The sequence below is a fragment of the Vitis riparia genome, chromosome 6 (genome assembly GCF_004353265.1).
Source record: "Vitis riparia cultivar Riparia Gloire de Montpellier isolate 1030 chromosome 6, EGFV_Vit.rip_1.0, whole genome shotgun sequence".
Classification (NCBI taxonomy): Eukaryota; Viridiplantae; Streptophyta; class Magnoliopsida; order Vitales; family Vitaceae; genus Vitis; species Vitis riparia.
The window spans coordinates 7,153,376-7,178,125 of NC_048436.1; the positions used below are offsets into that span (position 1 = coordinate 7,153,376).

The following is a 24,750-nucleotide window of genomic DNA, read 5'->3' on the forward strand; positions in this document are numbered from 1 at the left end:
TTCAGAGTGAGTTCAGGTATTACCTTGTCCCGCCCTTCCTTATCCTGATTATATATAAAATTAAATTTAAAAATTAATTTAATTTTTATTTTCCTATTTTTAATATATAAATAATAATACAAATAATAAAATACTTTTTAATAAAAAAAATTATAATACTTTATTTATTTATAACATATATTTATTTTAATGTAATTAAATTTTTTTAAATAATTTTAAAAAAAGTTTAAAAAATTTTTTTAAAAATTATGATGGGAATGAGAATTATTTTAAAAATTATGATGGGAATGAGAATTATTTTGAATAAATCCCAAACGCATCCCTTTGTCATCCCTAATTCAAAATATAATAAAAAAATATGAGTATAGGAAAAAGTAAAGAAATTTTTAGGGTAGGAAAATTAAAAATAATTTTAAATTGACTAATTTTTGTTTGTGCTTTAAGGAAGGAAGTTTTATCATATTTTGTTTTATCTTTTTAAATTTTTCAGCTAATAGATGAGTAGATTTTTTTTCTTTTTTTTTATATATATTTTCGACCATTTTTTTTAAGATTATAAGAGAGCCTCAAGTCTTTAGTTTTGAAAAGGAAACACAAATCTTGAGAAAAAATGACCAAATTTGTGAATAGTTAACCCAACTGAATTTTGGAAGAACCTCAAAGCAATGTTATTGGTTGGCAAAAGCAGTTTAGAAAGCACTTTTGGAAGGTCATTTTGGTAATAAATTAGAAAAATCAAAACATAATTCAAAAGTGGAGGCCCATGTTTCCAAAAAGGGTAAACACCTATTTCCTTAAGTAAGCCTAACAACAGTGGAAAAAATAGCTTCTATAGCATTTATTTCTAGAAACTGGAAACAAGATAAAATAATCAATATAATGATATAAAAAGGGCATGATGGATTTATGCTAAATGTGCAAACTCAAAAAAATAAAAGCCAACTCCACTCCTACTTCAACCCACAAAACTCACTTATATAATTTATTATTTTTAACTAAACCATAAAGGAAATCTAAATAAATTCCTAATGTTAAATAATAAAACAACTTTCACATTAAATATAATATTTTTATGGATTTGTATAGTTTATAAATGCTTTAGTATTCATCTAATTTCCTTTGTTATCCATACTATTCATCTTCTTAATGGGTTACCATTTTTGGTATTAGGATGGCTTTAGCTTGGTAAACATCATTTAGAGTCTCCCCTTGAATTTGTCTCGAAGTGTTTTAACTTTTTCAGTTGTTTTTTAGTTTAAATTATCTTTGTTAAGGATTTTGTATCATGGATCTTGATAGTGAAATACTCAAAGGAGATGAATAAGTATTTGTTAAATATAGTTTTTAAAAGCATGGCATGGTATAATAATAATAAATTTATTATTTATTAATAAAAATTTTGTTTTCTAATTTATCTGTGTTTCATGCATTATACGTTCTAAGAATTCTAGTTTGACAACTCTTATATTGTACATGATTTTAGGGGTATTAGGAATTGTATAAAAGATCCAAATCGTAGGTTTCTTGCAAGTAGATAATTAATTTACAACTAGTTCATAGACTTATATAATTCATTTGAGGTTGTAGTAGACTATCACATAATTGGAGTGATGATTGGTCTTGGTCATCAAAATGAAATTCTTATGGTAAGTGCAATAGTGTGAATGATTACACATTGAATAAGACTTAGGCGGGTCATGAGATTGACTATCAGATAATCATAATCTTACTAAGTTGTTATATTGTATGGACTCTTAACCTTGAGAGGATATTGAACTTATACTAAAGTTTACAATGATTGGGTCACTATTAATAGAGGCTATTGATAATAGATATTTTCAATAGAGACATTATAATATCTCATTGTATTGAAATAGGGTGTCCCTTGGATAATCCTAAAGACTTGTGTTGAGGATATCCATGATTGTAGTTTCTTTAATTGAAATTTGACATATGCTTCTTGTGATTTAGAGTATCAATTCATCACACAGTAAGAGGATTTGAGACTCAAGAATTGTAAAGTTAATTTTGAGAAGTTAAAGACGTTTACCTTGTTAGATTACAAATACCAATTCATGGGGAGCTTGCATATAGTAGATAGTATGTCACAAATGTTAGGGTTGAACCCTAGAATGTATGAAATGATGTAACAAATTGAGATTCATTTATAAATTTATTTATTCATGTTTCTTGGTTTCCCTTTATTATTCCATTTGCATTAATTTGTTATCTGATTATACTCGTCCTTATTACTTGCACTGTACATAACTTAGTTGTATTAAGAGTTACATAGAGAATACAAGTCATAGATTTCTTATAAGATAATAAATTATTCATAGTCGGTTATGGATTTGGGCAATTCAGTAGAAACTATTATACACTATATTTTAATTGGAGGGATGACCTATCTTGGTCATTAGTATAGACTTCCCATGGTGAGTGCACTAATATGTATGGTTACACATTGAATAAAACCTATGGTAAATCATGATATGAGACTATCAATTGTCATGATTCATCAAGCTACTATGTTGTATGGACTTGCAACATTGAGAGGATATTAAACTTGTGACAAAATCAATAGGAGGCTTTAACCTATGAATGAAATCTTAATGTGGTCATATATCCTTTTGAATTAGGTTACTATTGATAGAGACAATGGGAGGCACCTGATATCTCATGGTATTGAGAGGGTGTGGCTCCTTGGGTGATTCAAATGACACGTGCTCTAGAAGACTATGGTCATATCAATTCATTTAGTGGAATTTTGACATATACTCCTTAGGGGTAGAGTATGTCAACTGGTCACATAATAGGTGAGATCTATAACTCAAGGATTGAAAGATAATCTTGATAGGTGATAGCACTATCTTATTAGATTATAGATATCAATTCATAGAGAGTTTGTATGTAATGGACAATAGGGCATAGACCCAAGATATGCTCATTGTAATTTCATAGGGTACTAAATTGTAATTGATTTTCTTTAGTGGAGTATTAAATCAACTTCAGAATTGGATTTTAAGGGAGTCAATATTTTCCTATGGGTCTTAGTGGTCTGCCCGAGCTCTTATTTCACAGAGGCATGTTAATTTTGAGGGATTTGAGTTTCTGGTTCATGTGCATAAGGACGTTTTGGTAATAAAAAAAATGTAAGGTTGCACTAAACCTTATAAATTGTCTTAATAGTATGAGCTAATTAATTAATTGAAGTTTGTTAGTGTTAATTAATTAATTAAAACCCAATTGGGTTAGATTAAGTGACCTAAGCCTAATTTGGGCTTAAGCCCACGGGGAGTCCTATAAATACCCTTATTAGGGGTTAGGGTTTACCTATCATCTTTCAAAGAAAGCCTCTAGAGAAAAACCCTAACCACCATCTAAAGAAAAAGCCTAAACTTTTCTCGTGCCTTGCTCTATAAAAGGAGAAATCGAGTGGAAGAATGTTTGTAGTTTTTTGTTTATCTCATGGCCTCATGGATGAATGTTTGTAGTTTTTTGTTTTCATATGGTAGTTATACTTGTGATTTTTTTTTTTGCTTTATCTTAGATTAGCTTGCAAGCTTCGTGTTTAGGAGCATAGGATTTTTTTCTACATTGTAAAAATTCAGTTTTTAATTATTAGATTGATTGTAAACTCCATTTTGAGGAGTATAGAAACTTTTATTATAAAAGCTCTAGCTTTTATCAATCTTGTAACCCATGGATGGCAAGAAATTAGTCTAAGAGATCATTCATGCTTGTGGTGGCTCCCACTCCAATAAAAGTAAGTTTTATGGTGGATAAACGGTCAAAAATCTAGTAGAGAAACAACATTGCATATGCAAAATTTTACAGCAGTGCCCAAGCAATTGGATTAGTGCTTAAGTGCTATCGTCGAGCACTCAAGCAACAAATAAGCACATGAGCATCTCGAGTGCTCAAGTAGTCTTTTCCAATAGTGCAAGTTGATTTCAACACCCTTCGAAAGGTACTTAAGCACTCTTGGCAACGAGCAAACAGTAAAGAAAATGGTCATGATAGCTTAGAGACTTGTGTAGTAGTGTAAAATTTAGTTGTAAATCACTCGCTAACCTTATTTTATGTTTTAGGTATAATTTTTGATAAATTTGGATGATCATCCAAATAGATTTCCAAATTTTATGCAACAAGATCCCTAAGGTCATGGGAATTATTATTTCTTTTATTATTCTTTTTTTATGTTATGTTTATTTTTAACATTGTTAAGGATAATATAAATTATGTGAAAGTAATTTTAGATTTTCTTAAGCAAATAAATTTTCATGAGAAATTTTTTCCATTATTATTTTTCTTGAATTGGTTGTTGTTGAAAGTCATATTGTTATCTCTTTTTGGACTATCCATTTGGATTTGGATAGATGGTTCTCTAGGCTTTTCCAGCCTGAAAAAAGGAGAAAGACACCTATGGTGGTCCTCCGCTCTCTCCTCCTGAGAGAATAAGGAAATCACCAAATCTTTCAAGCTCCCTTTGAGATAAAAAAGACTTTATGAATATGAATAGTCTAAGGGTAAAAGAATAAGAGAGCAATTCTCTTGACACAAAAGTCTCAATTTAAGAAGTAAATAATGGATTTTGAAAGTCTCATGATAGAAAATTTATTTTAAGAAAGGTTATCAAAATTACTAAAAAACTCTCTTTTCAAAAGATTAAGTGGGAGAGAGCTTTAGCAAAGCCCATGACCTCTATTATCAAACCCATCTTGATTTGGGTTCATCGCCACCCCTTGGTGGGTTAGGCCCTAGAAATTAAGGGATATGGATTTTCCATTAAGACAAAACTAGATATATCTATAGTGGGAACAACCATTCCATCAATGGGGTTCCTTACTTGGTGACATTAATACTACAAGGATAATGATTATACACTTAACATTGGATATAAAGTGGTCGAATCGCCCATTGTGATCTTACTTTCATAGTCCATAGGCCAAATAAAATGTATGTTGATCTTGCCTTAGTTACTTTCATGGTTAAAACAGAGAGATCAATCTGAGAGGGTATCTAATTAGTAATAAGATCATTATTAGAGGGCCTTTGTTAGGCTAATTAATCAATTAGAACATATTTTGGGCAAATTAAATGACCCAAGCCCTTAGTAGGCACTCGCTTAAGTTCAATTAGGGGACCCTATACATGCCTCTTTTGGTGAAAGCCATCTTCCATTTCCAGATAGTAGAGAGAGCCAAAGCTTTCTCTTTTACAAATACCCACCTTTTGAAGTGTTAAGATCGTGGTTAGAGTTATCAAGTAAAAGATCTTAGGTGTACGAGACCTCCAGATTCATCAAACTTCTTCTTTACCATGTGGAATCAATTGAGAATGTTCAAATCGGAGTTAAAGTTTTCTATAACACTTTTCTTATAGACCCTGATATTAAAATTTGTGTTTTTACTTTTCTTGTTAGGATCTAGAAACTCTAGGGAGAATTCATGAACCTAACCTAAACCTGAGATAGGGAATTGAGTGATTTGGGGTTCTCTACAACTGGTATAAGAGTCATAGGTTTGAAATAAGCATGATAGGACCTTTCTAGGGTGTCTTAACGGTTGTTTTGTATGGATTTTTGTTTATCTTATGCCTCCAAAGATAGTAAATATATGTTCTTGATATATTATTCTCTAGATGGGTTGTAAGCCTTGTGGTTAGGAGCATAAGATTATTTTCAATGTAAAAGTTTTTCTTTTTATTAGATAATATGTAAGCTTTGGATGGATGAAGCATAACCTTTGTTTTCTTATGTAAAAATTCAATTTTTCTCATCTATGTGACTTTTGAGAGGATGAAGAAGCAACCAACAACTTCAATTATGTCCATGGTGGACGGGGCAATTGACCAAGGTAAGTTTTTTGGTGAAAAATGATTGGAATTTGATATAGCAGTAGTTTCAAGTGTGTAGGAAAAAGATATAGCACTCGAGCACTCATATTAGTGTTTGAGTGATGGCATTAAGTGCTTGAGTAAGTAAATAAGCGCTCGAGTAGCTCAGGTGCTCAAGCCTTAAAGAGCTAGATTATGTCATTTAATCACATAATACAAGGATTTGAGACTTAAGAATTTGAGAGATAATCTTGAGAGGTTGATAGCATTTACCTCATTAGATTACAAATACCAATCTATGAGGAGTCTATATGTTGTGGATAGCAAGTCATGGAACCAAGTTTTTATGTCATTTTAATTGTTAGGAAACCTTGGATTTCTCTGTTCCCAAGCCTTGGATCATTAAGGTGCAGGAAATCCTTGTTATATATACACCAAACAAGTGAAAGATGTTATTATTTACCATGATTTGTGGCTAAACTTTCCTACATTAAAAGAATGATGGTCTAAGGTAAGGATTATCAAGAAGATGCATTGAATTGAATCTCAAGTTAATTTCATCTCCTACTATAAAATTCGAGATTTCTCAATTTCATTTTATAAATTTTTTTATATCTTTCACAATTTTGACATAATTGATGCATGAATGATGCATTGAATGTTTTCTCTTGATTAGATTCATCATGAACTGTTTTAGATCAATTATATGTGATTTTATGATTAGCTTAGAGATAATCCAAGGCTTAGTAGTGAAGAATATTTTGAATTCTATAAATGCAAGTGAAATTAGCATGATTTTAATTCTAAGTGATGATCTAAGCCTTGACATGATTCTTTCTAGATGAATTTCATTAATTGTTTGATCTTTGTTTTGTTGAGTGCTCTACTCTAATTTGATTAATAAATCACATTTGAATCATCATATCATTGTTTGTTTCAAACTTGATTTTAAGAAGCTTAATAACTTTAGAGTTTCAACATTGAAATTAAATTTTCGAAGTCATAACATTCAATTTCTATGGAGAATGGCTAGATGATACTACTAGTGTCCATTTCTTTAAAAACCCTTTGGCTTGGAAAGTGAGCATATGACAAATCTAATGTTAATGTTTTACATTTATTTGAGATTAATATGTAAAATAAATAAGATTTAATAAATAAATTTAAGCATACATGAAGTGAAATAAAGCTACCTCAAAACCATACTACGTAGATTAGAGTATGTGTGGAAAGCATCGGGAAGGAAGATCTACATACACATACATATTAGAGACTTTGTATTTCTTTAGTTTTCCACAAATTTTTTGTATTCTTTTGGTTTATTTTCTTGACAACCAAATATGAGTTGCAAGGAAAAATCCTCCACCATGTTTAGCTAATTTGGTGTGTTCCAAAGAAAGGAGCTTGAAGGTGTAAAAGAAGAGCAAAAGTAGCATGGTAAAACTTTGATTGGTTGATCTATGTTATGTCTAATTGGTAGGAAGAGATCCTCTATGTAGTTTAGCTTAGAGTAGGTCTAGCAAATGCTTATCAAGGTACTAATGATGCTTGTGAACACCTTAATCATAAGTTAACTTAATATAATCTACTATGAATGAGTCTAATGACAAAATCTTCAAGATGGATATGGACCGTGATTAATGCTTAAACTAAAAGCTAAACTAATCAACATATTTAATTGGTTTAAGAAATTTGTTTTTGAGGTAAAAATGCCAATTTTGGATATGAATTGGTCTTAAGATTCAATGATCTCATATAGACTTTAATCCTTAACCCTAAATCAAAATTTTTTTCTCTCTCTTTATAAATTCAATATTGGATTGTGAAAAACTCAAATTGTTTTTTTGTTAATTATTCAATCATGTTATGTATTTTAGATAATCATTAGTTAATTTTTATTCATATTCATTCATGTTAGGTTTTTACTCTAGTTTAGCAAATAAGATATTATTCAATTAAAACAATTAAATGCATTAGTGTTGGTTCTAAAGGATGATGATACCGAGATATTACAAGTTGTAATGATCTTATTTATGGATTTTTTCTACGAAGATGACTACATATTTAACCTTTAATATTTATACAAATAGAGATTAAGTGTTACCATTAACATATTAAACCTAAAAGTCTTGTAAAACACATTCCAAATCTATCATTGTCAAGCTCAAAACTCAAACCACAAAACCAAACCTAACATCAAACCCAAACCAAAATTGCAAAAAGAAAAAAAGAAACATAGGTATTTAGGATTCCAATACTCATTTCCTTTTAAGTAGATTGGCTTGTTGGGTTAGAATGGTGATGGCTTAGTGGAAATGAGAAAAGGCTCATGAAGAAAAGGAATTGAAACAATGATAGCTTGCCAAACATAGGAAGAAACTTGTCAAAAATGGACATCAACCATCGGTTGTCAATAGTGTAGTGTAGAGAGTAGCTTAAAGTATGGGTGGATGTAAGATGAAAGATTTTATTAGTTAAATCATGTAATAAACAATAACATATTAGTTGACAAGGATAATTTTGTTATTATTTTTTAGGAATAGTAGAATGTTTTTTGAGATTTAGGAGAGTCTGAGGGCCTGTTTGACAGCTATTTTCAAGAACAGTTTTCTATTTTGCATAATAAAAAAAATAAGAAAACAAGTTTGATAAATAAAAACTGTTTTTCATTTTTTGTTCTTAAAAACAAAAAATAAGGTATTTTCGAAGATCTTTTAGTTGTTTTATATTTTTTTTAGGGTTGTTTTAAAAAATAATTATACAAATACATAAAATAATTAAAAATAAAGCATTGAATGTAAAAATTATTTTTAAAACATATTCAAAAATATTATAAATAAGTTAAAAGCATTTTAAATTCTTAAATAGACTTTTATTCTACAAAACATCATAAAACAACTTTTAAAAATTATTTTCAAAAACTATTTTTCAGAATTATTTTCGAAAGCAGTTACCAAACAAGTCCAAGCCTTCATTTCCTATTCTCCTTTTTGAATTTAATCCTTGAGTAGTATTTTTTTTCTTCTTTTGGAAATTTCTCTTTAGAACTATCAAAATGTTGTTGTGTTTATTCACACTTAATTGCTACAAAATAATAATAATAATAATAATAATAATAATAATAGACTTATTCTCATCTTTTAAGCCCCCGAGATTTTTTTTTTTTTAATTTAAATCACAAGTGTCCTAAATTCTGAAATCAATTTTTTTTAAAAAAAAAAAAATTGTTATAATATTTTGGTAAATATAAAAAAAAAAATTGTTCTTGAAAAAGTTATTTGTAAATTAATTTATTTTTCATGTTTCCAGGCCCCATTAAACAAAATATATATTCATTTTTAGAAAGCATGATTTTTTTACTTTCAAATGATATGTATTTTGAAAAAAAATAACCATGCACTCAAGCACTGAAAATTAACAATATTCTAAAATTAGTCTCTAAGCCTCCTCTTATGAGTCGTCAACTATAGTAAGTTTTTCTTCCTTTTTTTTTTTTTTTTTTCCTGTTAACTTTGACATGATAAGTCAAAAAGCCTATCATTATTATTATTATTATTTAAAAAAAAAAAACTTTGACACTTGGCAATCAACCATATCACTTCTTTTTTTCCCATAATATCTCTATCTTCTTTTTGTTTTGATTTTTTTTTTTTTTTTTTTTTTTTGTGTAGGCTTTAGGATATCTTTTCAATTTTTTTAGTACTTCATTTTTCATATTTAGGATTTTAATTATTTATTGACATTTTAAACATAAAATAATAATATATAATAAATATTTTGTGAGAACAAATTTTTTTAAAAAATTAAATACATGATGAACAAATATAGAGATTTAGGACCTAGTTTGTAAAATTTTTTTTCTTTGATAAAATGTTTAATATTTTTAATTAAAAAAGGACATAAACTTGGTTGTAGTTCTAAGATTTTGATTTATTAAAATTTTTTATTTTTTATTCATATAAAATAAAAAATAAAATATATTTTTTATAAAAAAATTGTATATAATCATTTATTTTAATTTTATTAAAAAATAAAATATTTATTTGGGCATTGATCAATACAACCATAAAAAAAAAAAAAATTGTATTCATTTTTTATACTTTTAACATACTTTAGTGTTATTCTTTTTATAAAGAGTGGTTCATAAAGAATGGTACGTCTTTTACAAAAGTTGTTGTGTTTATTAATTCAGAATTTTCATATACAAAAAATTTAATTTTTAATAAAATTAAGAGAAAATTAATATAAATGATTAAATACAGTTTTAATTTTTAAATTTTATATAAATTAAAAATTAAAAATTTTAACAAAGCAAAATGTAAACCACAATCAAGTTTATCTTCTTTAACTAAAAATATTAAATATTTTAACTAAGAAAAAAAGTCAAAATTACAATTAAGTTAGAATCATAAGCAGAAATTAAAAATCATGATAATCGCTTTTAATTTTCAAATGAAAATTTAAAAATTAAAAAAATAAACAATAAAATAATATGGCAATGATATTTCAATTTAAGGGACAATTGTGTTTTGGACCCAATTGAGCCTAAAAATTAAGTTTTGGTCTATATAAATTCACCATCTAATCCCAAGACCTAGCAGAAGTGTGAAAATTAAGAAGAAGTGTGAAAATTACGAAGAATGATATGAATTTTTTTTCTTTCCAGAAATGACCCTTGTTGACTATGAAAAAAAAAGAGCAAAAAAACATTAATATAAATTTTATTCCTTTTGTAAACCTCAATAAATTCAATATAACTTAGTGATCTAAAAGAAAAACACACCATTTTCCAAAAAAATAAAAATAGATTATTATTATTATTATTATTTAAAAATCAAACATCTTGAAAAATATATATATTTAAAATTATGTATATAAAAAATAACTAAAAATATGTCAGATTTATTTTTTTTAAATGATATATTTTTAGAATATATTTAAAAAAATAGTTTTCTAAAAATAATAAATTTTTAGAACAATTATTAAAAAAAATTAAAATAAAAAAGTTTATCAAATAGTAGAAAATATTTTTAAAGGGTATATTGGTCTCTTCATATTTTATATCATTCTCATCAATTATACAACTTATATGGACCAAAGTTTAATATTTGGACCCAACTGGATCCAAAATACAATTGTCTCTCTATTTAATCTATTTGATCAAATTTATCAAATAAATAAATATTTTATTTAGCATGACCATATAAAAATTTTGTGTTTTACACCTCGAAATTTGATCATTATATATTTATTGTTATATTAATTATTTATCATATTATTATTATTATTTTATATTTAAAGTGTCTATAAATAATTAAAATCAATAAATATGAAAAAGTGAAAATAAATAAATAAAAAGATTTTATAACAATGTGTAACTAACATGTTAAAAAAAATGTGCATTATTTTATAGGTAAAATGAAGAAAGAAAGAAAAATGAAAAATAATGTGTCATATTCATTAGCCATGTGTCAATTTGATAAGCATCATGAAGTTATCTTCACTTGTCGTTTCAAGGTTAAAAAATAAAAATAAAACAAAACAAATGGATTAGTTGGTCGGAGAGAAAAGACTTGAGGGGACAATTTTGAAATTTTAACAATGTTACTATTTGAGTGTTTCTTGATTTATTTGGTAAAAAATCTTTAAAAATCTTCTTTTTTTTTTTTTATGATGCACCTTTACATGATTCACCCTATATATATAATAATAAATAATATCATATATATTATATTATTTATTATTTTTGATTGACATGTTTTTAATTTGGAATGACATGTCAGTGCTGCAACTTACTTATATTAGGCAAGGTAGAAGGCTAATTCATATTAAACCCATATATTAATATGGTCGGTCCACACCAAACCCTACCCAAGGTTTTAAGGCTCAACTTAGATATATTTGGTGGGTTAGAAGGCTAACCCATGCCAAACCCACCTATCAATATGGCTAGTCCAAGCCAAACCCTACCCAAGCTTAGGTTCAAGGCTGCAACTTGGGTACATTTGAGGAGTTAAACAACTAACCCATGTTAAACCCACCTATCAATATGGTCAATCCACACCAAACCCTACCCAAGGTTGGGTTTAAGGCTACAACTTGGGTATATTTGATAGATTAGAAGGTTAACTCATGTTGAACCCATCTATCAATATGGTTAATCCGCATCAAACCCTACCCAAGGTTAGGTTCAAGGCTGCAACTTGGGTATATTTGAGGAGTTAAAAAACTAACTCATGTCAAACCCACCTATCAATATGGTCAATCCACACTAAACCCTACCCAAGGTTGGATTCGAGGCTATAACCTAGGTTAATCAATATGGTTAGTCCACATCAAACCTTACCCAAGCTTAGGTTCAAGGCTGCAACTTGGGTATATTTGAGGAGTTAAAAAACGAACTCATGTCAAACCTACCTATCAATATGGTCAATCCACACCAACTCCTACCCAAAGTTGGATTCAAGGCTGCAACTTGGATATATTGATAGGTTAGAAGGTTAACCCATGTCAAATCTATCTATCAATATGGTTAGTCTGCATCAAACCCTACCCAAGGTTAGGTTCAAGGCTGCAACTCGGGTACATTTGAGGAGTTAAAAATTTAATTCATGTCAAATCCACCAATCAATATGGCCAATCCACATCAAACCATCCCAAGGTTGTGTTTAGCGCTGCAACTTAAGTATATTTGACGGATTAGAAGACGAACACATGTCAAACCCATCTATCAATATGGTTAGTTCGCGTCAAACCCTACCTAAGGTTGGGTTTAAGGCTACAACTTGGGTATATATTTAACAAGTTAGAAAGCTAATACATGTCAAACCCACCTATTCCCACATGCTTTCAAAAAAAAATCTAAAATAAAATGTTATATTTAAATAAAACAACTATTTCAAATCTATAAAACATAGATATATCTAAATATGTTTCAAAATCATTAAATATATAATTAGTTACTATTAAACATAAATACTACTCAAGTTTGAAATATTTTATAATTTGAATTTAACCAAAAATAATAAACCCATTACTCCATTGATAAGCAACAACATGATAATCCCGTAGCACTCTAAAGTCTCAATTCGAGATCGGATTTCGATGGGTTGTCCATGTCTATTACATGAACCAATACTAAAATTTTGGGGTTGGTAATTTTCTAACCCTAACCCTAACCCATACATTGCCATGTCAACCTAAACATCAGGTTAGGCATGTGAACCACCCAAGTCACATTCTTATGGCATGGATAGGATATTTTAGTAGTCATGTTATGCCTCAATTTAAATCTCAAAATAAACAAAATAAGAATAGTGCACAACACAAAGAAAACAAAAATAGAAATTTAAATTAATTAATTAAAAAGAAAGAAAAAAGAAAAGAGAGAGAGAGAGAGAGATGAGAGAGAGTTTCCAATTATTATTATTATTATTATTATTATAATAGTACAAAGGAGTATGAGGTAGGTACAAAGAAATGATAGCAAGGATTGATTTTATTAATAGTTACTTTTCAATACGGAAAAATTCGGAGTGTCAAAGGGATAAGAAGGCATCCTAATAATTGACGTTTGAACCAATAAATTCAAAGAGAGAGAGAGAGAAAAAGGAAATTTTGAAGAATAAAGTTGAAGGTAGGAAAACAAAGCGGGCCTAGGGCCTAGGGCCTAGGGCCTAGCTAGTGGGGTTTAAGGACAAGTAAAGTTTACAATAGATTAGATCCCCTAAGGACCAAGGCCTGCATCTCCCTCCAATTATTCACCCTACAAAACACAAGGAATTTCATCACTTTCTCCTCTCCACTACATTTTTAAAAAAAATTATTATTTTTAATAATAAATTAATCTTTCATCTTGTCAAAAGTTTTCTAAAAACATCAACACGTGTTTTAACTTTATAAGGGGGTTGAGAATTTAGATTGTTCATAAAAAATGATTGTGAAAGGGATTGAATCGGTTTCTAATATTTAAATGTTGTAAAATTTTAATACTAAAAAATTTAAAAAGAAAAACACGACTTATCCAAATATGGTAAAAAGGAAAAAAAAAATGATATGTCTATTGTCACTCATCATTCTCATATACTAAATACACCCTAAAATCACTTTAAATTACATCTACCAAGAATCATTTTTGATAAAAAAAAAATTATTAAAAACAATGTTTTAATTTAAAAATAAACCGGTATCAATAAAAACTTATAAATAAAGAGCTGATTTAAAAATAATTTTAAAAGATTAAAAGCGTTTTATTTTCTTAAGGTTAGAGTGAGTTTGAGAGTAATTCTAAAAAGTATTTCTAATATTTTTAACAGTGATAAAAATTTTCAAATATTATAAATATTAAAAATGCTTTTAAAAATCACTACTAAACGAGCTCTTAAAAGTATTTTGTAATAAAGACTAAATTATTAAACAAATTTGTAAAAATCTAAATGAAAAAATAGTTTTTTAATATATTATAAATTACTAAAAAACCATTAAAAACATTTATTTTTATTCAAATACTAAGTGATTGTTTTTAAAATATTCTTAATAAAGATACTAATAATAAATACATTATAAATTTAAAATATTTTAATCAAAATCACTCTTCAATAATTTATGAAAATACGAGAATCATTATGAGATGTATAACTTTAAATTGACTTATGAAGAGTAAATACCATATTTTCTTATTTCTTTTTATTTTTTATTATTTATTAAAAAATTCAAATTTATTTTTTATAAAAGGTAAAAGGGTATTTTTCTTTTTAGTTTCCTTTTTCTTTATTTATTTTATATTATAGTTTTCTTTAGGTTTTTTGTCCTTTTTTTCTTTATTTAATATTTTTAGAATATTAAAAGTAAAAAAATAAAAAAGAATTGAGAATCCAAGAGAGTGGGATTCTCTTTTAGTCTTTGACTTTATGTGGAGACAAGGAGAATAAGTCTGAACTCCTTTTTCCTTGGTTTGGTTAAAGAAAGGGCGTTGCTTTTATTAGTCTAGAACTTGGTGGGGATGATATGCTCCTTTTTTTTCTTGGAATATTTTATAAAAGTAATTTTTAAATGTTTGGCCCAAATACATAAACAACTATCTTCTCATCATCCTATAATTACTTAGAGTACATTTAATAGTAATTCTAAAAACTTTTTCTAATTTTTTAACACTTAAATGAGAAAATTATTCAAGAATTAAAAATATTAGAAGCATTTCCTAAAATCACTATCAAACAAGTTCTTAGTTAATTATGTTTTATTATCAATTAAAGCTCTTGGATATTTAGAACAATAAAAAAAATACCTATAATAAATTTTATTTCAATTTTATCAAACAATCTTTTGAATTGGTCAAGACTCTAGTTTATGATCATTGTGAATCTATATTTACACAGAATTACTAGGAAGAAGATAAATAGTTAATTCAAATAATTTATATTAGTTTTTAATTATATTCAAATTTTACTGATTTCGATGAAAAAAAAGTCATGAGTCACACAATCACAATAAAATCCACTAAATATGAAAAAGAATACACACAATTTTAGGTAATCCAAATACACCTACACTTAGTGATGTAATATCGGTCAACACCTATATAATCCTTTACATAATGTAATTCCATGTGCTTCATAATGAAGCACCTTAATCCTATGTTGAGGCTAGTAGATAGATGAACGTGTTTGTAGAAAAAACTTTTAAAATTGATCTTGAAGGCTATGAGATATAGAGAGATAAGGTGGAGTGGTGGATATGTTGTTATTCTTCTTTTTGCAACTTAAAAACCTAGTTTGTATGTCAAAACCTTAGGAGAATAGCTTAGCGAAATTTCAAAGCAAAATTTACCAAAAACAAACCTTTTAGAGTAAGAAAAAATGAGCATGAAATAAGTAGGTCAAAGAAAATGACTTTTAAATATTTAGTAGACATTTGCACACCCCTTCTGTGACATTTGAACATTCATGTTTCGATTAGCTTGTTCAACTCTATTTTTTTTTATATTCTCTTCAAGATTTCACCTAGTACATATGTAATAATCATTTTTTTATGCTCTGATATGTCCAAGATGCATATATCTCATATATGAATCTACTGTGAAGCAGTTTGAAATCAATTCTGATCGGTGAAACCCTTGAAAGTATGTTACATTGGATTAATGTAATAATGGAACGAAATTACTAACATAATTTAATACATTAACAATCTCCCTCTTTGACAATTTTTCAACCAAACGTATATTATAATGAGGTCCCAATTTCTCAAATAAAACCTCGTTAAAACCCTAGACTAATGTCATTTAAACCATCATGCACTTAGTGCAACATTCTCTATCAAGGTCATATCATATGCATACACTAAATTAACCAACCTTTGAAAAGTAATATGTGCAAGAAAGGAGTATAAATGAGAGAAATATTGTATCATAAAATAATAATCTACTCCATTTTTAATCTTAAAAATGACAAACTAGAAAAGTAAGAACATGAGCATAGAAACCAAGAAGAAATGGAAAATATTTGGACAAAAGTAACTAATACACAAATACACACATACACACATGAAGCGAGAGAACACAATAGCTCATCCAAAATGCATCCATGAACAATCTAAATTCTAAAAGAACAAATCAAAATACAACCAAAATCTAAAATATTCTCTTGCCACAAATATGCCAAGTTGGAGATCATCAAAGTTATGGTGGGCCTTCACAATGGTGAGTGAAGGGAGGAGATAGAGAAAAATGAGCTTAGAGAGAGAGAGATAGGTTGCATAAAGAAGAGAGAACCAAAGTAAAAAAAAAAAGGGAAGTTTTAAAAGAAAAAAAAAAAAAAAAAAAGGTAAAAATGTCCGATTTTATGATTATTTTGGATCATCTGTCTAAGATGCCAAATAACCCATGATAAAAGCATAAGGTATGAGTAAAATTGAGGGATATAATAGGAATGTTTTGGAATATGAATTTTATTATGTAATAAAAAAACAAATAACAATTGATATGATGAGGGTTTTTAGGGAAAGTAGTATATAAATAATTTTAGATTCTTCATACTTTTATATATAGTATAGATATCAAAAAAAATTATAATTGGGATAAAGGAAAAATTGAAAATAAATTTGATACTATCCATTATAATGAATAATGAAAGATGCATTTATTAGGATAATTATAATTAAATAATGAAAGTGTTTGTTAGAATTGTTATAATCAAATCATAAAAACATGATGTATAAGTATATAAATAGGTCTTATATAGTAAAGAAATAGATAATAGTTGACACGATGAGGGTATTTTAGGAAAAGAAAAGTTTAAAGTAGTTAAAGATACTTCATATTTTTATATATACCATAGATTAAGATAAAGATATTTAAAAATTAATTGTTTAAAAAATAGTAATCTAATATATATTTCTAGATGTCAAAAAAATAACAAAGCTTATAAGGTTGTTATTTTATGTAATTAAGATGAGGTATTTAAAAGTTAATAATTTTGGGGGAAATAGTAATTTAACATATTTTCAAATATTTCGGTGTCCTAAAATTATAATAATAAAAAATTTATCATATGATGAATTATGTAATTAATTAGAAATTTAGTAATTGAGTAGTAATTAGACTTAAGAGTGCATTTTTAAGACTTCTGACATAAAAAAAAATAAAAAAATAAAATAAAAGAGTTTTTAAAGAAAAGTCAAGTAAAATTTAGAAAATACTTTAAAAAAAAATCACTTATAGCAAAAAAAAAAGTACTTTATAAATAATTCTCCTAAAAATATTTTTAAAGAAAACACTTCAATTATGAACATTTCAAATAAAGGCCCGAAAAAATTGTAGATTAATTTTCATTGATTATTCCCTTATTTGAAGTCCACGGGATTGGTGATATTTTTAAATTATATAATCTCTAAATGGAAGAGTAAAGATAAATGAAATAAATTAGAAAAAGTACATAAAAATAATTTATTAATTTTATTTTTTTTTCATTTTGCTTTATTTTTCTTTCCTTCCTTTATATTTTTATTTAAGAACCAAACATTGCGTTAAGACTTAAGTCCAAGCTTTAATCCACTTTTTGTCATTTGTATTTACTTTACTGTTTTAATATATATAAAATCTATTTGGATGATAAGAGTGTAAATTGGTTGGCACTTTCCTGGCATCTTATGCTAAGTCTCTTTTAAGCTTTTCCCTTTTGTTTGTAATGTAAATTTTAGTACTCAATTTAGATACCTTTTTGTTTTCTATTTTTAAAAATTAAAATAATAATAATAATAATTTTTTTCTGCAAAATAAAATACTGTCGAACATGTGTTTATGCAATTTTATTTTTCATTTCTAAAAATCAGAAATTAAATAAAGGTACAAACAATCCAAAGAAGTAAAAACAGCCATCATTCCAAATTAAGTAGCCCAATTCAGTCACTGTTTCTCTACTGACTTTTTTAACTCCTGATCATCAATGCAAAGGAATTAAAGAAATCTCTAAGTGAAGTTGAAGCAAGAGAACATACATGCATGAAGTGTAACAAACATCAGAAGCCCATCAAAATTTTCAAACAGCTCCAGAGCATGGACATTAATCTTCATGGGCATCATCAACATGTCAGCAAAGGGATGTCCGAAGTTTCAGTGAAGTGATTAGTCTGTAGATATTCACCATTTTAATAGAAGGAGATGCTGTACAGGAGCTTCCGCCGGTGCTGCTTCTCAAAACCAGACACGACGTCATCAACTGAATCCTCCCATGATTCAGTTGCTTCAATCTGTACATACCAGTTGTTCATGGAACTTTTATCAATAAAACAGGAAAGAAAGTAATAGAGTAATTGCAGAGCATAACTGAATACAAACCTCTTGGCACAAATCTAGAGCAAGCCGAGCCCCAATGGCTGCTTCCTCATGGTTATCTTTTACTTCCAAGTTGATCACCAGAACAGTTTTCATAAGAACATGATCCCTATTGTGGAGATCTGCACATTGTTACACAATGCCCCATTAGATCATAGAAAGTAGGAACTGTAAAGGGGCAGATATGCTATAGAATGCTCACCAAATTATACAATCTAGGAATTTTGGGGGGCACAAAGCATGGATCTATACACTTTTTGAATACACAGATCACTGCTGTGGAAGGATTCTGATGGGGTTAAGTAGTCATCAAAGTTCCTACAGGAACATAGACTAAATGTTCAAACCAATAGAAAGCATAACAGCTATAAATCTCAGTGCAACTACTGCAAACAGACCAAGTTCCAAGCCACAATGTTTATGCCCAGGCTTTGTTTGCTTTGAGATGAAATGCAGCATGTTGATAAAAGGCTTTCCAACTAAATCACTTTTCAAGGATTCATTAGTTGGAGTCACAGGAAACTGAGACTTCTGTTTTTTCCAAATATAACAAATTTTGAGAATTAATCCTTGTAATTTTTTGGTCTGATGAGTAACACTCCTGGATTTTCCAAAAATTACCTCAAATGTTTAATGGTAAAACAAATGGCCACAAACACTGAGCATACTCCCATAATTAGTTGCTAAGGGCATTGAATTGATTAAGAACCAAAAGACTGCATAATTTTTTCTCAAAGTAATAAAGGAAAAAAAAACAAAGAAATGGAAAGGAGAGCCTACGACAAAATACATGGAGATCAATATTCTATGATATTCAAGCTGCACAAACCCCAAGCAAGATGGGGGTACATATAAATCCTTTAGAAATTTCAAATGGGACATTCAATTTATCAGAAAAAGAAACTCTCATATCCTTTGGTATTCTTATCATTTCTGCATTTCCACAATATACTCTCAAAAGGATATTTGAATGCATAAAAACTGTTTAAAGGCATGTCAAAAAGTATCAGTAACCCCACAATGCCCAGCTTCTTTTATGATAATCTGTGTGGATCCACCTTTACAGCTCAGTTTTTCTAGTATTCTGCACCGATAGAATATAACTGTAGCCATTAGGGAAAGTTATGAGGAGCCTGCAGTATTGTTAATAAATGATTATGTTCCCACTTTGTTGAAACCACAATTGAAACATTCATCTAAAATGGGCACAACACATAAACTAAAGTCAATTCTTAGCATTTCAACTTGCATTGTAGATAGGCCAATACAAAGAGACATCAATTTATTATTGTCATTGACTTCCATGCCAAGTAACTCACTCATTGCCACTTCCTTCCATTCACATTCCCATAAAAATGAAAACTGTAATTTGCATTGGATTTTTTTTTTTCTGAGGTTTATCAGAACAAGTTTTCAGACTTTTAAGGGTTAGCTAGATAACAGGATCCTGATAGTAATATTAGCTACAAACCCTGTAGACCATTTCCTGCAGGGATGATGAAGAGACTAATTTGTAGATCCTATGAGATGTTCATTAATGAAAATTCAACTTCAATGCTTTTTCTGGTCAGTGGTACTGTAGAGAAAAGACCAGCTATAGCTAAGGAATTAGGGGATAGTATATAGAAAAGATCCTTTTTCCTCATATAGAAGTTCCGAAAAAATGATTCATTAGGAGAATCTTTTGCATATTCCAAATCATTTATCACGGCTATCACATTTTTTCCCTCATTAGATTCATTGTTAGAAATGGATCCTTCTGGAAAAGCCTTAGGTGTTGGGAGAATCCTCAAAATATTTCCTTTCCCTCCCTAGAATTTCAAGACGGTGGAAAGGTCCCATTCAAAATTTCAATGCATCTCCCACTTAAAACCTCACTTTCCATAGAATGTTAATGATAAGGTAATCAATAATCTATCTTTTCTTCCCCACACATTCGACAAAATCTGTTTTTCTAATGCTAATGATGATGACAGACCAACTTTCCAGGTAGTAGGGACATTTTTTCTCCTAGATCCTTCTTCTGTTTCCTCTTCACAGGGGATAACTCACACTCATAATTTGGAAGAGCAAATGCTACCCCACCACAACCCCAAGCCCACAAACAACACCCAATTCCAAGGTAAAAAGTTTTTGCATGATTAATAGCCCACTATATAGAAAATACCATGGCATGCTACAAAACAAGAAGCTCATAAAACCACCAGTCCTGATGAATACATTTTGTGTCTGGAGAGTGGGGACTCAATTTTCCAGTTTTTCATTACTTGCAGTCTATTTTGAGCTTTGGCAAAGCGAATCTAGGACATCTCAAAAATACCCAGTTGATGGTCATTTCCTTTGAGGGCTTTGGTAGAAGGCCAAGGAGTTAAATTTGATGGTGTGCCTTAGCAGCAACTATTGGGGTGATTTTTTTGGAAATGAATGCAAAGATATTTAAAGCAATGAAGGGACAATGGAAGAATGTGTGATATGGATCTTTTTCTAACCTCTGTTAGGGTACAGATTGAACTTTGGATAAAATTTTAATTAACTTTCACCATCTTTGGTGGGAGGATTCCTCATCCTTCTCTTGTACTTCTTTTTTCTATTAATATATTACTTTGTCATTTCCTATCAAAAAAAACTTTTACCACCCCTAGTATTGCAAATCATTAGGCATATGCTCTTTTTTACTGATTAGCAAGATGCTAATAAATATATTGATAAAGACACCTAAGGAAAAGGGGGTGTAACCTGCACACACATGTTGTACAAGTGTCAAACCAAAGTACATAACTAAGTATATCTTAAAGCCCCAATAACAACTACATGTTATGACCCTGGATTCTCAAAAACTTGGATGGTGTGTTATACCATCAAACAGTGCCAACATTTTTCTTTTATAGGTGACTTCTCTTGTAATTTTTTGTCCCTGTTGAGACTTGAATGTGGAACCTCCCGCATTTCCACCCTAACCCCTTGCCGCTTAAGCCAGGCCTCAAGGACCCTCAAATTATATATATACTAAAAGTTTGAGGGCAACTATGACCATATAGCAAGCCATTAAAAACCCTTGATCGAATGTATTCCATATATCAGAAGCTGGGGATGGATATACAAAACCCAAGACCCAACTTATAATTCTAGTTTCAAAATTGGACACTCTGGTGACATTAGAACACATACTAAAGGCACGCCAGAGAGAATTTTGAACTAAAGTTCTAATTCCTGAGACACAGTCAACATACATGGTACCACAGGTTGAACATGCAGTGGAAACTGGAAACACCATGAAGTTACGATTTTGTTTTAATATTTTTTTTTTTATTTAAAAAAAGGTCTAAAACAATAATGAGTTTATAATTAAAAATCAATAGGCACAAGCATTTATAACAATTATCAAAAATGTGATGAAATGAGGGTTATGATAAGACACATAGGAGAGTTTGTTAGTGATGGGCCAGCCAACAAGGCTCTAAGACAGGCTACCAAAGCCTCTAAATGGAATCAAAGATTTTAGAAGTTTGGGAAGGGTTCAAATGACCCAAGACAAAGCTACCACGACCTTTATACTAAATATGCATCCAAAATCCTGTGACTAATCTACTATTAACACCAAACTCGGTTTAAAGTTATGACAGTCTATCTTGTGTCATGAATTCAGTACATATGCTTATTTATCGAGTCTTGGAGGCCAATCTCAAGCTCTTAAAATATCAAATTCAATTACATGATTGTAATATCCTTCTCAAAATTTTCTAGATCTAAGCCAAAAACCTAAAATCTGAAATTTAATTGAGGACTTTTACTAATATCTGAAGGTCTTACAGGCCCATGTTGAAATTTGGAAATCCAAAATCCTCCATCAGATTCTATATCTTAGAAGCACCAAGGATGAGCAAGAAGGAAAGCCAGTTTAGGGACAGGAATGAGGGAACAATTTTTCTTTATAGTTTGGGAAGTATTTAAAATTCTAACTATATATTCATACTCTATATATCTGTATATAACACTACTCAGGTGAATGATATAATACCAACTAAGACTGGCATAAAAGACATCTAGAACTAACTAGGAATAATATCCCTAGGAGTTCAGAGTTCAAAATTAACCAGATAATCATAAGGTGTGAATAACAATAACAATTTTCTAATACAATGTACTCAAGGAATATGATAAATATTTCATCTACATTAAACTATTCTGCAACAATCAGATGAATGCCAACAAATATAAGTGAATGTTTCAATCATATGATGCAACAAAAATTTTCAATCATTTCATCAATCAAGTCATATTGCTCAATAACCTATCTATAAAATTATATGATGCATCAGAAACAAAACAAAAATGCAAACATTAACCTTCAACAACCATATCGAAAACCTTTTCTTCAAATGTGAATACCACATCGAATGGCCCATCAGCAGCATTATCTTGCCAGCGTTGAGGTGCGGTTTTGACTGATGAATTCCTTTTAAGCATTGGCAAGATGCCATTACGCTTGTAGCTGTGTTGTCGTTAAGGTTGCATTTTGCTTTAAGGTTCCAGGCAAATCAAATAGTCATCAGCAAGAATTTAAAAAATAAAATAAAAAATAAAAAATAGTACTGATTTCTATACAAGAATTAAGAGCTTCCTTTAGTTTCTGGTTTGTCCCAGTCTCCAATATGAACATTAACAACAAACCCCAATACAACCATATTTTGTCAATCAAAAGGGTTTAAGGTTCTATTCAGGAACTTTACACAAATTTCAATATAAAACAAATACTCAAATACTTTGTTCGGTCAGCAAGAAAACATGCTAAATTTTGAGTTTTAGATTCATAGCCTAACAGAATGATTTGTTTTAGGTTTCGCATCACTTTCAATTAAGCTTAACACAATTATCTAGTCTAATTGCAAGTTTTCAATTCCCCCCTTTGGTGGAGACCAAAAAAGAAACCATTCAAAACCATTTTTCCCCCATCTTCTCGACTATCAAACAGAGGACAAGGCAAATTTACATCGTCCACAGCCTTTAACATGGTCCACATTAGGTAGTCTTTCACAAAAATGCAAAAATTAACCAAACAAAAATACAGGCAGAGCAATGCATCAAACATCTATAAAATTCCTCGTTTGGATAGTGAGAAAATGTAGGCAAATAATTTTTTTTTTAAAAATATCAGTCATGATCCAAAATCTTTCAACCGCCTCTAAAGAACCACCACATGATCCATTTGGTTTTAAAAAAAAATTCCTTCTCTTTCCCTCGGTAATGTTTTTTTCTCGGGAAACAAACATGAAAAACCTAGAAATGGAAGAAAGAGGATACAGGTCGGGGTCTTTGCGGCGGAGATCATCGAACATGTGCTTATAGGGGGTTCCGAACTCGTAGACGTTTGGTTCTCTGAGGGAAGGTCCAGGGAGCTTGACGTGCGCCCCCGTCCCGTAGGATGACACGTCGAATCCCTGCTTCTTGAGGAGGGAGTGAGCCTCCATGCTTCGGTTCTGGTTCGACGAACACACCATGGCGTACCGGAACTTCATCGTCGCGTTCACAGGTGATCGATCGAAGCTAAGATGAAAGGGGTACTGGGTTTTAATTGCAGGGTAACTGCTCACTTTTTTATATCTTCCTTTTGTTAGAGACTGAGAAATATCATTTGGGTTGGGCTCATTGGGCCAGCCCATTTCTATTAGCAAGAAGAGCCGGTGTGAGAGTGTTTATACTCGAAGTATTTTTAATAAAAAAAAATGTTTTATTAAGAAGTATCAAAAAACTCTATAAATAATATTTCAATATTACAAGTAATTTTTAAAAATTTAAAAGTACTTTCTAAATTTTGTTAAACTCTTGTTGTTCTTTTAAAAATATTTTTTAAATTAAAAACGTTTTTTAAAATCATTATCAAACAGATTCTTAAGTATGAAAATCATCGAGACTTTAGAACGTAAGATCCAATTAAATCCAACCCAACCTCTCAAGATGCTTCATCAATCGATTTTACTAATTGGGTTGTACTTGAATTAAGTTTTTTCAATTCAAAATTTTATAATTGTATTGTCATTTATTTTTTAAATTCAATTTGATGAACAAATTTATTTGTATTCATT

At 29.3% G+C, this 24,750-nt stretch overlaps 1 protein-coding gene across 1 annotated transcript; it reads right to left on the reverse strand.

Annotated features, from left to right (window-relative positions):
• Positions 1-18,192: 18,192 nt before the first annotated feature.
• On the reverse strand, positions 18,193-24,231 carry LOC117916093 (RNA polymerase II subunit A C-terminal domain phosphatase SSU72). The gene is made up of 4 exons (XM_034831925.1): positions 23,969-24,231; positions 23,014-23,159; positions 18,671-18,789; positions 18,193-18,582 (listed from the first exon to the last, which is right to left on the reverse strand). Exons 1-4 carry the CDS (start codon positions 24,181-24,183, stop codon positions 18,481-18,483), a joined length of 582 nt encoding a protein of 193 aa, XP_034687816.1. The 5' UTR covers positions 24,184-24,231; the 3' UTR covers positions 18,193-18,480.
• Between the last annotated feature and the right edge of the window lie 519 nt (positions 24,232-24,750).

What these genes read in the sequence shown, in the direction of transcription:
- LOC117916093 (XM_034831925.1), bottom strand. Translation starts at nt 24,183, where the DNA reads ATGAAGTTCCGGTACGCCATGGTGTGTTCGTCGAACCAGAACCGAAGC. An exon ending in TTTCGATATGGTTGTTGAAG is followed by an intron (nt 18,790 to 23,013) that starts GTTAATGTTTGC and finishes AACAATGTGCAG; the next exon opens with ATCTCCACAATAGGGATCAT. An exon ending in CTCTAGATTTGTGCCAAGAG is followed by an intron (nt 18,583 to 18,670) that starts GTTTGTATTCAG and finishes TGGTATGTACAG; the next exon opens with ATTGAAGCAACTGAATCATG.